This window comes from Trifolium pratense, linkage group LG2 (genome assembly GCF_020283565.1).
Source record: "Trifolium pratense cultivar HEN17-A07 linkage group LG2, ARS_RC_1.1, whole genome shotgun sequence".
Taxonomy (NCBI): Eukaryota; Viridiplantae; Streptophyta; class Magnoliopsida; order Fabales; family Fabaceae; genus Trifolium; species Trifolium pratense.
In genome coordinates, this window is record NC_060060.1 from 52534882 (window position 1) to 52550946 (window position 16065).

The window sequence follows — 16065 nt, forward strand, 5'->3', positions numbered from 1 at the left end:
GTAACAATATGTATGGTTAGACTTACTTTGAAAAACCTTTTTTTTTTACTCAAATACAATAATATTCATTCTTTCTTTCATTCAAATTTATAGGGAATACATCAATCAAAATCATTACATATTTAATTTCGCTAAAAACTAATAAAGATGAATTTGTAAACAGACTCACAGGATTCGAGTTAATAGGATGAATTCGCATAAAACGGTCTAATGTCTATGATAAAACCTACAATTGTTATGAAAAACTTCAAATGTCCATAATAAGGAAAATGCTGCACACAACGAAAACAAAATTCGTGAAATACAGCGAACATGCACATGCTGCATAAATTTACAATTATATCCTCCCATGTTTTCCACTAAAAGGGATGTTGAAAATTTGAATACAAATTAATTAAAAAGCAACAACAACCTAAATAACAAAAATAGACACACACTCATCAAAATAAATATTTTTTATTTTTTCATGCGTATGTGTTTGTGTCTAAACCCTTCCTTAATGAACGTTGTCTGAGACTTTGAGATCACACTCCCAATAACAATCCGCAACCTATTCGCAAGAACCTTCGCCAAAATTTTGTAAAGGCTTCCAACTAACGAATTCGGCCGAAAGTCATTAAGCCGTTGAGGATTGTCAATCTTCGGGATCAAAGCGATAAAAGTAGAGTTAATGCCTTTTGTCAATTTACCGTTCCGATGAAAATCTGAAATAAAGCGCATGACAATATATTTGAAAATGTTCCTTCTTGTATTGAATTTATTTGATTAATGATAATAGTTAAGTTTGCATTGGTAAAAAAAAAAATTAAGTTCGAAATAATAGTGATAGAGCGTGCGTGGTTTATGAATTCTCCTTAGGATAAATCGTTTGGAAGAACATGAGTTCCATTCTTTTTTGGACTAAAAAACAACAATATTCTTCACTCATTCAAATCTGTAAAGTACATCAATCAAAATCATTACATATTCAAAGTCATTGAAAACTAAAAAGAACGAATATGCGAACAAGTTCACAACACCCGAGTTAATAGCATAAAACAGCCTAATGACAAAGCCTACAATTGATATGACAAAATTCAAATGCACGTAATAGTCATGTATCTGGATCTGTAACGTTTAAAACTCTCAAGTTATTGAATCTGCACTAAATTTGGATTGAAGCAATTATGAACAAAACAAATATCGCACTAAGACATGAAATCAAAATAATTATCATACCAAGACGAGAAGATAAATCAACACAAACACCGTACAAAGATTGAAAATTAAAACTAATAACTTTGCACTACGACGAGAAATCATGAAGAATCAAACTTAAAGGAAACTTAAAAATATATGAAAATCACTTATTTAAGAAAAAAGAAATAAAAAAAAAATCAACAGGATGATTCCGAATCTAAATTGACCCTAAATCACCCCAATTGAGTGGATGAACAAGAAAAGAAACAAAGATAAATTAGGGTTATGATGAGAGTGGCGAATAACCCTTTTTCTTTTACTAGTTTTGTAAATTGAGTTTGTTTCTTCGTAAGAATAATTATTGGCTAGATTTTATTTATCTCCGAAATGTCACGACCTCTTCTGCTAAAAATTGGGGAGTTAACACAAAAAAATTGAGCTCAAGTGATCAATGAACTTTAATACATGAATAAAACAATTATTGCTAAAACTACACCTGTGAGGATAAATTTTTTTTTCCACTACCAGTTTAATCTGGTTCGAGGATCAGTTCTGACATCAAGTGATTTCAACCCATCCGATCGTAATTACGGAGGATCGAACCATAATCCTTCCTACCAAGTTCAACGCCAATCATCATTAAAATTGGCGAGATTAACTCTGTTTGCGGTTGCAGGGATAATTATTGGTAAAAAAATAACAATAAATGCATTAAATATTATTGCGTGTCTTCTTACTATATTTCCGGAATTTCAAAATTTACGTCATAATCTCCTCATTTCATTTTCCGCCCAATACAAAATCTCCCTTCGCGCTCGCCAAAGGAGAGAAAGCAAAGACAAAACAACACACACACACAGCTGGGAAAATGACGGAAAACGAAGGAAAACGTGAGAAAATGGAAAACACCAAGAAAACCAGAGGCATCATCGCCTTCACCGGAACTGCCGCAGTGCTCGCAATCGCCGTTAACCTCGTTATCACCGCCATCAAACACCAGAAGCAAAAAAATGCAAAGAAGATAGGTACTTACTCAGATTTTCTTTCACTTTATGCATTTGTGTTGTTAATTCATTCAGAAACTGTTAAGAATTGAGATTGCTTTACTGAATTTACTTGTTTGAAATTTGTAGATCTTGTTGGTTCTAAGGTTCGTGTTAACCTATCTGCATCTCAGATTGTTAAATTAGCAAACCAAATCATTGCTAAGTCAAATGAGGTTCATAATTCCGTTGCATCCGTGCCTCTCGATAAGGTATTATCATCGATTAATGCCTCACTGATTTCGACATTTTTGTTAATTTTTGCTGAATTGAAGATTCATAATAACCTACAGTAGTTCTTTATCTGCAAAATGATTTTTGAAATGCTGAAATCTTTAATTCATGGTGAAATTTTTCAATTGGAATTGTTGTTTTTAGTTATTTTGAAATTTGTTCTTGCTGTTTGTTTGTATTTAATTTTCCCTCATTTTTTGTGCTGTTTCCTTATGTGGATTTTGTTACTTGTGTTGGTAAATACTGTAGGTTACATATGCAAATGTTATATCGCCTCTAGCAGAACTTCAAGCGCAGCAATTTCCATTGATTCAATCTTGTTTGTTGCCTAAGTTGGTATCTACACGGGAGGATGTGCGTAAAGCAAGTGCAGAAGCGGAGCGAAGAATTGATGCTCATCTTGACATATGCAGGTTCGCTGCCATTGATTTTTAGTTTCTCACACTGTTTGTGATTTTTGTCATTATGCACTTTTGGTGTCGCAAAAATGTCTTAAAAGCTGAGGGATTAACATGGGTCGAGTTTGACAATGATTGTTTATTGCCTACTGTCACTGGGTTCTAAGTTTGCTGGATTGTGTGGTGTTTATTTTTCTTTTGAAGATCACATGTCTTTCACTTGATGGATTAAAAAACTAAATAATGTGTTATTTCCTTGCAAGCGGAACAGCAAACGTGAAGACATATATCTTGTCGTTAAATCATTTGCAGTGAGGGGGGACTGGATAAATGCTGAAACCAAAAGCTTTGTTCAAATTCTGGTAAGAGCTAAATAGTTGTTTGGATGAGTCCTTTTCTTTCTTTCTTTTTTTGGATTTTTTTGAAAAACTAATGAATCAATTGGTTACTGTTTGTATATACACTGTATTGTATATGTATTGCTAAAGTGATTGTTGAGCTGCATCATATGTTAATTTAATTGCTTATTAAAAAAAGGCTAATTTAGTTATCCACGACAACCATGAAATCCAGATGTTGATTCTTTCCTAATCAGTGACAGGTGAGAGATTTTGAGCGAAATGGATTGAACCTCAGTGCAAGCAAAAGAGAAGAGTTGCTGCGTATAAAAGCTCAGATTGATGAGTTAAGCATTATATATATCCAAAATCTCAATGATGCTAGCGCATTTCTTCCCTTCAATGAGGCAGAGTTAGCAGGATTACCTCCAGAGTTTCTCAAGGTTCGATATATCCTTCTCCCATCAATCCACTTGACAAGTGTATTCATGTTTCTGAAAAAATTGCTTTCCCCTTTTGCACTGGGGCCCAAGACAACTATTAAATGCTTGCATGCTAGGTTTTAAATAGCGGTCGCGTCACGGTCACGGTCGCGTCAAGGATTTCGCGATTTCGGCTGTTACGGCTGTTGCGTTGTGAAATACGGTCATCGCGGTGTGAATAAATCATAATATCGCACAAATCTTATTAAAATTATTTGTACTATGATATTTGTATAACAACTTAAATATGAGATAAATGTAAAGTTTTGAACTTGGAAAGAGTTAAAAAGATACAACACTTTATAATTTATGTTCATATTTGTATCAAAAATGTGATTTTTATGCATTTCTATTGGAAAAAATAGAAATCTCTATCTATTAGCATTTTGTCGCGGCCGTATTGCGTTTCTTTGCGGCTGTATCGGTGTTTCGTCGCGGCCGTAACGGCGTTTCGGCGTGATTTTTTTTCACCATATAAAAACGGTGAAAAACGGTAACGCTAGGCCCCAATACCTTTTTGTCGCGGCCGTTTTCGCGGTAACGGACCTTTATTTAAAACCTATGTAAACTACTTTTTTAACTTCAAATTTATGGCTTATATTATTTTAAATCTAAATCCATTGTAGTCTACTATTTGTTGAAATATAAATTGCACAATTGAGTTGAGTCACAAAATTCTTTTGTGAGTGGGCTGGGAATGATTGCTTTCTCCTTGGACTGTGAATTCCTAAGTGGTATGTGGAAGCATTCTGCTGTATTTGTGTTTGGGACAAAATAGTGGAAGTAATGGGAAGGGAATGGACATCCATAATATATTACTCGAGTCATGTGTTTTGGGGGTCCTCTATTTAAGAGGTGGATGTGGCATTGAATAACCTGACCCACAATTTTCCTCCCTCAGAGTTGAATGTTTCCTCCAAATCATCCTTTTGCACGAAAAAAGCAAACCAATAAATTGATTTCTGTTCAATTCCACTTTATTCTGTGTCCTAAACTAATGGGACAATGTATATTCAATTTTGTTTGACTATATAAAAATCTGACAAGAAGATAACTGCCTTTTCTCTCCTTTCGATTGAAAACCACTTCATCCCATTCCAATCTAAAATCCCAATATAGGCCTAATTATGAACTTATATGACTATGAAAAGAAGAGTTCAAAGGAATAGAATTTTGAGTAATTGAAAGAATAAATAAGAGGCAGTGTAGATATTAAGATCAAGAATTTTTTTAACTGATTGGATTACCTAAGGGCATGCTAAGTGCACAACAGACTGGTTTTCTCTCCTTGTCTTGTGCAGATTGATTAGGCTATTACTCCGGATAAACCTTCATGCATGGCTTTCTATGTAGCCTAATTACTGCTTTTACATTTCCTTCAGTTAACCATTTTTGTTTTCTAGTTATTATATACTTTAAGAATAAATATTTTCTCCACAGGGTTTAGATAAATCTGATAATGGACAATTGAAGATCTCGTTGAGAAGCCATCACGTCACAGCTGTACTTGAATTTTGCAAGGTATGGTGAATGGCGTATTAGCTAATAGTTTCTTATTTATTAGTATGTGCCATGTTGTCAATGTGATTAAGGTTGTTCTGGCACCATTTTTTTTAATAGCCAAATATTATTAATAAACCAAATTGTGTACAAGAAGTACCAAAGAGGTATAACAAGAGGAACAGAATACATGTTTTAAGGTAACACCCCAAGTCAGGCTAGACCAACTAAACTACCCTCTAATATCGAAACAATAGGAAAGGCTGATAATTAAAAGAAGCCAAAATCCATTGTATTCTCCTTAATAAAATACTATTGTTGTTTGTAAGGGTTTGTGTTTTAAAATTTTGAAATGGCTGTGTCCAATACTTTCCAAGGGAATTTGACTTGGAAGTTATAGATCAGGAAGCTGGAATGACTACCTTCACTTTGTGATTTTTTATTTAAAAAATAATCTTTTAAGAAGAGCTGTTTCATCTTTTTGTCAGAATGAATGTTTAGATTCTCATGTAGGCTGCAAAGTTAAATGATTAATTGTGGTTCTTACTTTGCAATCTTATTATTGATTATTGATACTGTTGTGAATTCGTCAATAAAATCACACCAATAAAAGAACTTGATGTGTGGAGCAATAGAACGGCAACCAATAATTAAGTGGAATAAGCAATAATAATAATAACCGATAAACAAGATAAAGGAGAAGAAAGAACACAATATTTGTTTACCCAGTTCGGTCCAATAATGACCTAGTCTGGGGGAGAGAGCAGCCCCTCCGTTCCACTATATCAAACGAGTAACTTTACAAAGAGTTCCAATTGAGTTACAAGAATTAATCCTAATTCTACCCAAATCCCGAATCTCTTCCTGTGGCCAAGAGACTCAATTTGATAAGTGTTTCCCAAGGTGTACCACAAAGATAGTTCTCCCACCCTAGAGTTATACCAAGAGAAAACCTTTTTTTCCTCTCTAAAACCCTAGCCCTTGTTTGGTGGCAAACCCTAATCCTTGCCTCTACATCTCTACTCTCTTGAGTTGCTCTCTTTCTCTCTTTTATCTTGACATCAGCCTGGAGAGGCACACAATTATTATTCTTATCAGAAAAGTATCCTTCTCTTCTTGGTACATTTTTGTGTATGTTGTTTAAGGAAACTGTACTGACAAAGTCTATAATTCTATGAACCTATATTGATCACATGAAGGTAGGAACTACAAGAAGGATGGTATCACGGGCGTATGGAAATCGATGTGGAGAGGCCAATCTTTCTATTTTAGAAAGTCTGGTAATTTTCATTATGACATTATTCTTTAAGAATTTCAGTTATTATTAATTTTTTTTTTTGGTCAAGAGAATTTCAGTTATTTACTACTATCAAATATTGCTGTTGTATTTTTGAGATATAAATATACAAGTTATCTTGTAATTGGACCTTGTAACAGGCCATTGACCTGCTAGTAGCAACCTATTATTATTGTACTTAAACTACTAATTAGAGTTTGGGAAAGAGATAATAGTCCCAATTTAATTTTGTCGTTCTATATTTTCACACAACTTACCAATGATAAGGCAATTGAATTTATTAGACTTTAATGAATTCATTTCAGTTTCCAATTTGTATACGATTATTAGTTTATTACAAATGGTTTTGCAGGTTAGTATATAGCATAAAAATTTGAACCGTTTACGGGGTCCGTTTGAGCATCTTTCATTTAGTGTTATATTATTCTTGATTTTGCATTGATTCTGGATGTGTTTGCAGTTGCACTCTGCTGCCAAATTTATTTCATAATTTGTTTATGTTGATATTCCATTGGCATGATTCAGGTGCAACAGCGTCATAAATATGCTCGTTTACTAGGCTATTCGTGCTATGCCGAGTATGCTGTCGATGTTAGAATGGCAAAATCACCAACAAAGGTTTGTAATTTTTTTTGTAGAGATGCATACTGTTTTTCCCATCAGAGACTAGAAATTTAGTTAGATATAACATGAGTTGCATCTCTTTTGAGTTTTCTTAGTCAATAGAAGAGGATTTCATCTGAACTTCTATTTTTAAGTTGTTTTTTTATATATTTGTCCGGGCAAAGAAGGAAGTAAATTCAACAATGTATCATCCCATCAAGCCCATCAAAGCACACACTTGCTTTTATTTCCTCACTTTGCTCATCTTTTCTCTTCTACAAGGTGTTTAAATCATTATAAGCCACATTTGTTGTTTTGGCAAGTTTAGCCCATGCTAGCTTGCAACATATATAGTTGAAGGATATGAAACATTACTAGTAACCACTTATTATAATTCGAGTACAATTATGCATTTTTATTCGTTAAATAAATATTGGAATTAGAAATGAATATGCTGTCTTGCTTTGTCATAAAGTAATTAGTTGGTTGCTTGATGTTTTTTCTTACACTTTCCCTGAATCTAATATCTTATTCTGTTTTTTTTTTTTTTTCCTTTTCCTTTTTCTAAATTTTATCCAGGTGTTCGAGTTTCTGAATGACATATCAATACGTATAAATGACTTGGCTATAAGAGAACTTGATATCTTGAAAGATTTGAAGGTTTGCACATTTTTGGTGTATTGGGTTTGATTTAATTGATAAATCTCTTATTACAAATTCATTTGTGATATCAGAAGAAAGAGGAAGGGGAGTTTCCATTTGGAATCGAAGACCTACTGTATTATGTAAAACGGGTTGAAGAGCAGAATTATGATTTGGACTTTGGCGAGATCAAGCAATACTTACCAATTAGTTTAGTTCTATCTGGAATCTTCAAAATTGTCCAAGATCTTTTTGGTAACTGAAATATATCATCAAGAATCCATTTTGCAATTTTGCAGTTTGATTTAATTGTATGCAGGAGAATACACATTAATAATCATTCATGTTACTTTCTGGGCAGGTTTAAGGTTTGAGGAAATTGCAGGAGCTGAAGTTTGGCATTGTGATGTTCGTGTATTTTCAGTATTTGACTTAAGTTCAAGTGAACTCTTGGGTTATTGCTACCTTGACTTGTTCTCAAGGTTGAACCTTTTTAACTATTTGGAATTTCTTCAATAATTTGTTTGCTAGTGTAAATTGAAGTTAGGTTCATACTTCATCTTGTTGCCTTTTACAGGGAAGGAAAATATGGTCACAGTTGTGTGGTTCCTCTCCAGAACAGTGCATTAACAATCAATGGGACACGACAGGTTCTTTTTAAGTGAATAAAATAAATTTTCATTTTGCTTCAGAAAAAAAATTCATTTTATAGATAGTAGACTATATATATATATATATATATATATATATATATATATATATATATATATATATATATATATATATATATATATATATATATATATATATATATATATATATATATATATATATAGCTTATAACTATGATGGTTAATATCTGGTTTAATCGGGCACTTAAAGCTGTCCTTTATTTTCTACATATATCAGATAGAGACAGCTACTTATTAACAGAAAGACCATGCAATGAGCACCAAAGAGAGGCTGTAATCACAACCCTCTCAAAATATACTACCAGGGTGTTAAATCTCCTTGAAATTCATGCATTTTGTCATGCAACACACAATTGGAGAGAAATAATTCACACCACAATAAAATTTTACCTTTTTAAATCTTGACATACTGTTCCAACTTCCAAGTTCCGATGTGGAAGAATCTATACAATTGTATGGATAAAAATATGACTCTCTTTCGATCTATTAATTTTTCCCCCTCTTTTCAATGTTTACACAGATACCAGTTGCATTGCTATTATCTCAGTGTCAAAAGGATTCTGACTGTAGTCCTGGATTATTGCGGTTTTCTGAAGTGGTCAGTCTGTTCCGCGAGTTTGGCCATGTGGTATGTTTGTTTTGTATCCATGAAGCATGCTTTACTGATCAGTGTTGTATTTTCATCTACATGATTTGCATTATACTTGTTTGAGTTTGGTATAGAGGGGAATAAAATGTATGATTGTATAATTGAGATTCTTTTCCGAAAATTTACATTTATCCCATTCTTTGTAGTCGTCAAAACTGGTACAGGATGGTGGAAGGTGTAGGATTGAAAAGATGAAAATTAGGTTTCTTCACGAGAATTAGGGTAGAATAGAAATTAGGGGACTGAAAAATTATCGGTTATTTTAGGAAATGACCATGTGCATTATGCTGGAAATATGAAAGGGTTAATTTATATTGTCCGCTGAGGGTGCTGCAATTAACTAGGCAAAGTTAAAAAGTTTATGACATAACTTACGTATAATGGTAGCAAGCATTACCTCATATGTACTACCCTGGGCAATGGTATCTGTATATGGATCTGGCAGCAAAAGGTGCTTCAAGTAAACTGTCTACGTCTGTGTGTAGAGGAAGTTTTTTTACATGCAAGATTTTTTTTTCCCGTTAGATGTGTTTGCTTGTATTTCCAGACACTAACCCCTTCCCCTTTCATTGCCTCGAGCGACACACCTTTGTTAACAGGGATGGGTGTGTTGCTTTTGTCTCGAATTTTATGATTAGTTATTGTTCCACCTCAGTTGTTATAATAAGATTCATTCAGTCAACAGCTTAAATTTTAATACAAATTGAGTCATATCCTTCTGCAGAAGGTGTGGGACATTGTAATGATAGTTTATTTAGTTTTGTTTGCACATTGTTACATGGTTTATTATATTCTGAAGCCTTTTTTTTTTTTTAATAAAAACAACTAGGTTCAACACATTTGCAACCGTGCTTCATTTTCTAGAGTTTCTGGAATACGTGTTGATCCCGACTTTGTAGGAATACCTGCTCAACTTTTACAAAACTGGTAAAAAAATTGAGCCGTTCTTTGCTATTTTGATTGACATTTATGCGTTTCTTTTTTATTACACACAAATTAATTCTTCATTTGTACTTGTCGGAAATGTAGCTGTTATGAAAGCTTTTTTCTGAAGTTGATTTCTGGATTTCATCAGGTGAGTTTTTCTAATTTTTTTCTCCATGATTTTCTGAATCATACACACTTAACTTCCATTTTCCTTCTTAATATAAGCCGCCATTGTTTTTTGAGTATACCTCAATCTGAAAACGTCTACTTAATGCTTCTATGAGGCTCTAATTTGTTAATTTGTGGCTTGCAGGATATCACAAAGCCCTTAAAGGATGACCTATGCAAATCAATTAAAAGATGGAGAAATTCTTCCTCTGCACTTAAATTGAAGCAAGAGATTCTATACTGTATGCTGTTTTTATTTTTCAGTACAACAACTGAACGTCTTAATTACCAGTTTGTCCTTATGCTTTTACCTATAATGTAGGTTAGATGAGTAATTGGTGTATGGCAATTGATATGGTAGTTTTTTATTGAAAAATTCAAAATGTTTGTTATCAACGATATGTTTGATCATCGTGGACTCTTTAATTCCTTATGATCTTTCAATTGATTCTAAGAGCCAGCTCTGGCAATTATATTGCTTTTGGATAGAAAGCGGGACATGGTGTTGACAGAGCAGATTATACACTGAATAGTTACTTTTCATTTAACTCGAAAACTGCTTTATTTCAGGCCTTTTTGACCAAATCATACATTCTGCGGATAATATAGACATTCGTGAGTTATTCAAGCATCTTCATTCCAAGGTAAACGAATTTAACATTAGTTTCTAATTTGAAGTTCGACGCTTTTAATGAAGGGTGTGAAAAGATGTTCACTATAATTTGTATCCCAGATGATGTTAGGTTTGCCGGTATTAGAAGGAACCAATCCTGCTTCATGTTTTCCTTTTAGCGTTGTTGGTTATGAGGCAGCTTGCTACAGCCGTATATGGAGTGAGGTATTAATTTGCTATATATAATATATTAGTCTTATTTCATGATAATCCCACACATGTAGTTTTTCTAAGGATTGTTGTTTGTGAGAGTCTTCCTTGATCAATGCGTTGAATAATAAAAAATGAATCATAAAATGTTTCAGGTTTTTGCCGCGGATATATTTGCCTCAATATTTTGCAATGGTGTTTCAAACCAGCTTCCCGGCTTGCAATTTAGGAACAAGGTAATTAGTGACAATGGCATTCCAATTTTTCTCCAGAAATATATTAGCCATATTAGTATTGTCACTTTACAAATCTGTATTCCCCTTCATGTTGCATTAGAAGGTTATGTTGGTGATCTCATTATTAAAATTCATTGGTCCACAACTTAAAAAATATACAAGTAAATTCTAACAGTGAGAGTATCAATATAATTGTCTCCTGTTGAATTCCAACGTAGTAGTATGTATGACTGATCAAGAAAGAATTCAAACGTACGAGGATCCAAATACCTAGAGATCACATGCTATAATGCATTGTTTCCTGAATCAGATATCAGAGATTGTTGTTAGAAGTGTTGTATTTATTCATGAGCTTGAGTTAATCTTTTTTGCAGGTATTGGCCCCAGGCGGAACGAAGGATTCTTTTGGAGCAATATCAGACTTTCTAGGAAGAGAACCATCAGTTAAAGCTTACATTGAGAACAAAACCATGTATACTTTGTAAGGTTTTTTCTACAAGTAGTATTTGTTCATTACCAGTATTTGGAGCATCCATTATCCAGAAATAATAGCTCAGTGTAAAATTGAGTACTTTTATTAATAAAATTATTATAAAATAGTTATTATTTAACTAAAGTACCTTTATTTTTACCTCATAATTCAGCTAAGTGATTAACTAATGCAGTATCTCTATTTTGAATTTATATACATAATACATTAAAAATATTTGCGTAAATAATTTATAAAAGTGACACTGTTGTAATATGAGAAATTAATCTCAGTTTAACTAATATCTTTATCAATAACTAGTAATAGAGTATTTGTATTGAAACCACATATTTATTTGAATAAATATTTATAGCAGAACCATTGAACACGTTATAACGCGTGTTTGGTTGGTAAGAATCTCTTTAAACGTAATGGATGGATTGGCAAGGAATGAACTCCGAAGTTCGAAGAAGATTCCTCCGGTTGAGGTTTGTTAGAGTGGAAAGCGAGTTGTTGAGGACAAAGATTCTCAAGGTATACTTCGAGACAATAACCCTGCTCTTCCTCCGGACATAAATATAAATAAAAAAATACTTTAAATTTTGGTCACTAATATAAGTAAAAGTTTACTACTTTTAAACTAATTAATACTACTATTCTAATATACCATTATTTAATTCTATTTTATTTTATGCATTTGTTTCACTTTTATACTTTTCAAAATGGGTAATATAGTAAATTTAACTCATGTGTTGCATTAAATCAAGAAAATTAACTACACTTAACTAAATTTCTTAAACACCACGTAAACAATTTTTTTTTATTATATTTGTGTCTGGATTGAGTACTTTATTTACCAATAAAGACAATTTATTTGAAATTGTTGATTTTTTTAATGTGTTTTAAAGATTATGAATTGATAAATTAAAAAAAAGTTTATATATTTGGTTGATTATATCTTATCCGTATAAGTGTTTTTAATTGATATAACATGAGTGTTTTTTAGGTTTGAATTTAAGACTTGCAATTGTGTGAGTATTAGTAATGTTTGTCACTTTATTTAGATTTGAATTTGAAATTTTATACAAATTTATGTGTTTCAGTGGTGCTTGTTACTTTATTTAAGACAAAAAAAAAAATATAGGTGCAATACAAGTTAACATATATTAATATTACCCAAAAATCGATATGAAAATAAACCTCTAAAAACAATAAAATGAGATGATATTTTCAAGTTTAACAAATGTTTTAAGTTTGAGCATTGATAAAATTCATAGAGAGTTTGCTGCTAACTTGATCTCCATGTGATTTTTAGGATTAATTTTTACATTGCACGGAGAGAAAACTTGATTTAAAAATAAAATATGGTGATTTGTGTAAAAAAAATATGGTGATCAGTAAAATATAGTGACAGCCTGGCTAAACAATGAGCCAAAAATGTCAAAATATAAATTGCCATTTGATTGACTTGTCTCTTGATTTGTTTTTGTCGAGAGAACACAATTCTTAACTGAAATTTTTGGTGGTCAAATAGTGTTGTCTACTTGGCTGCTGAAATTCATTCATTATTTGATATATTAAAACTTTGGATGCCAATTCATTCCATGCATTTTTCTGCTAATTTTAAATTGGTCGAAAATCACACATTGCACTGACTTGACTTCTTCTTGAAGAAGAATAAAAAAAAATGAATCCTAAGAATTAAAAATACAAAATTCCCAGGTCAACAAACAACAACCACTAAGATAACAAAACCGTGTTTGCTTTGTGTTGGTGCAGTAAACATTTCTATTGTTTCTTATTTTATTCTTATTATTACTATATCAGTATGAAGTTTTGACTATTGTAAGTGATGATTAATTTTCATCGGAGAATTTGTAGAAAACACAATGTTTCCTTTTATTATAAAATTAAATTATTATTAGTATATCTATAAATATAAATAGTATTCTCTCATTTTTTTTCATTTTTTTTTCTGCAATGTATGTGCTTCTTCCCATTTTCCCTCTATTTTCTAATTATTATATACTATGAAACTCTATATTTTTCAAGAATTTAATGGACGTGATAAATTTTTGGGTTATGCTAAGTTTTGTTTATACGTGTCTTAGAACATTAATTAAAAAAGAAAAGAAAAACTTGACAAAAAAAAAAAAGAAAAGAAAAAGAAGCTTTGCATAAGAAATAACAATTTTAAACTTCCAACAATACCTGTCAAAAAAAAAAAAACTTCCAAGACACATATAAGGGTTTACTATTGCAATTATAAGATGGAAAAAAAAAATAATATTAGTATCACTTTAATTAGTAAATTTTTTCTTCTTCCACAACTTAAAAAATATTGAACAAATTAAATACATTATTTTTCAACGCAATATTTTCATATATATATTTTTGGACCGTGAATCAATCATAATTATTAAATCACATGTTAATAAGTCTTGATAATGTTAATATTTTTTAGTTGAACACTTTCATTTAAGTTTGAACTCAGGACCTTTGTATGAGTTTCATAGATATTAGTCACATTATATCCAAAAAAATAATGATTAATAATTTTAATTATATTTGTCAAAAAAAAATTTAATTATATTTGTTTTATTGGTAAAAAAATAAATTATATTTGTTTTAAAAATCATACATTGAAAAATTAATAACTTTAGTTGAATTTAATTACCAGACATCAATGCTCTCATAATTCCTTCTTAAATTTAGTACATTTTTAAAAGAGTTTAGATGGTTATGGATGGCGTTTGTAAAAAAAAATTATGGATAACAGTGTTGTGTTTTTAGGTCTATGAATGTAGTGTTTAAGAGGGATAGTTTTATCATTCAAAACGTTAACGGCGCAACGCAATTTGTTGTTTCTTTTTGTCTTTCATTCATGTGTAATAATTATTTTGAATATATATAACTTTATAATAAATAAAAGGACAATTGCATCTAGGGGTCTTTAAGTTTCACATTTGTAACAATTAGGTCCACGAGCTACCTTCCCTTCTGCCCTTTGTCTAGAAGCACTTCGCTTGAGAGAAAGAACGGTCATACTACTAGGGAAATCATAATATCTTGAGCCAATAAACCGCGCGGAAGGTAGGAAAGATGACAATTGAGAGTCTTCCATGTGGATTCCTTCAAAGAGAAAGAGAGTGTGTGTATTTCCGACATCAATGCAAGTAAAATGTCTGCAATTGCGGCCTTGTAGTACCTTGCTACCTCTTTTGTAGCCGCCCCCTGCATGCTTGCTCATTCGCAAGATTTTTAGGTAACAGTTACGTTAGTTCGTCCTTTAAGTAACAAATAGATCCTTTAAGTTTCTAACATGTTTCACCGTCACCCTTTCAGTTATTATCTATTACAAAAACTTGTTGCACCGTACTGTCCCAATTACCTTGTTGCTCTGTGGCCATTAACGTTGACTTCCACCATGGTAGATATTTTGTTGAAAAATGAACATATATTGGAGGTGATTATCGAGAAGGGTAACTGCAACGAGTTAGAAATTTAAATTATCTATTTGTTATTTAAAAGTTTTAAAGATCTAACTGCTAAAAATGTAAAACTCAAAGGACCTTTAGATGAATTTAGCCTAAATAAAAAATGATGGATTTTTGTGTTTGTTTTGTATTGCCGAAATTTGATGAAATATATTTTTATATAGAAAAACTCTTTTCAAGACATTTTTTTACACGGAGAATACTTTTATATCATTATTCTCTTTCTCGTTCTAGTTTTCATTCGTTGTTAGCTCTTTCTCTCTCTATATATAAAGTTAAATTTTAATACAAAACATATTTTTTTAAACCACATATTTAAATAAGAAATAAATTATAAATTACCAGTGGGTGCAAGTCTAACTTATGTAAAAAAAAAAAAGACATGTCTATGTTATGGTAAATTTGTTAATAAAAAATTTTAAATCAATAGTATTGTTGGTATTATGATAAATCCACATCAAAACTCATGTATTCTCTTTATATATAGTAAGTATAGATTCTAAACAAAAATATAAAATCACAAATGCTAATGATATATTATTTTAAATATAAATCTAATTTTTTTAAAATATACTGTATTTAAGAGTATTATTCTATAAATAATATTTTCATAACTAAAAAAACAACCTCAAAATCACTAATTTACTACTTAAAAAGAAAATCAATAATTTATAAATTAGAGGAAATCCTTTTCAAAATTGATACATTTTCATAACTAGAAAAAAAACAAAAAATCACTATTTTACAACTTAAAAATAAAATCACTAATTCTTGACAAACAAAAAATCACTAATTTATAAATAAGATTTACAACTTAAAAAGAAAATCACTAATTTCTAAATAAATCAGCAGAGAGGAATATCATCCTTTCAAACCTTTATCGGGTAA

General features: G+C 31.3%; 1 protein-coding gene across 2 annotated transcripts; it reads left to right on the forward strand.

Annotated features, from left to right (window-relative positions):
• Nucleotides 1-1963: 1963 nt before the first annotated feature.
• On the forward strand, nt 1964-11850 carry LOC123910196 (probable thimet oligopeptidase). 2 transcript variants are annotated; one of them, XM_045961278.1, is made up of 20 exons: nt 1964-2204; nt 2313-2434; nt 2706-2869; nt 3126-3216; nt 3456-3635; nt 5115-5195; nt 6374-6454; nt 6997-7089; nt 7654-7734; nt 7809-7971; nt 8078-8198; nt 8294-8366; nt 8929-9036; nt 9887-9984; nt 10087-10132; nt 10298-10394; nt 10723-10796; nt 10886-10990; nt 11131-11211; nt 11586-11850. In XM_045961278.1, exons 1-20 carry the CDS (start codon nt 2048-2050, stop codon nt 11694-11696), a joined length of 2127 nt encoding a protein of 708 aa, XP_045817234.1. In that variant the 5' UTR covers nt 1964-2047; the 3' UTR covers nt 11697-11850. The 2 variants fall into 2 exon arrangements, with proteins under 2 accessions (XP_045817234.1, XP_045817235.1); XM_045961279.1 differs by having other exon boundaries at nt 7812-7971.
• The last annotated feature ends 4215 nt before the right edge of the window (nt 11851-16065 follow it).

What these genes read in the sequence shown, in the direction of transcription:
- LOC123910196 (XM_045961278.1), top strand. Translation starts at nt 2,048, where the DNA reads ATGACGGAAAACGAAGGAAAACGTGAGAAAATGGAAAACACCAAGAAA. An exon ending in CTGTACTTGAATTTTGCAAG is followed by an intron (nt 5,196 to 6,373) that starts GTATGGTGAATG and finishes GATCACATGAAG; the next exon opens with GTAGGAACTACAAGAAGGAT. An exon ending in GCTTGCAATTTAGGAACAAG is followed by an intron (nt 11,212 to 11,585) that starts GTAATTAGTGAC and finishes TCTTTTTTGCAG; the next exon opens with GTATTGGCCCCAGGCGGAAC.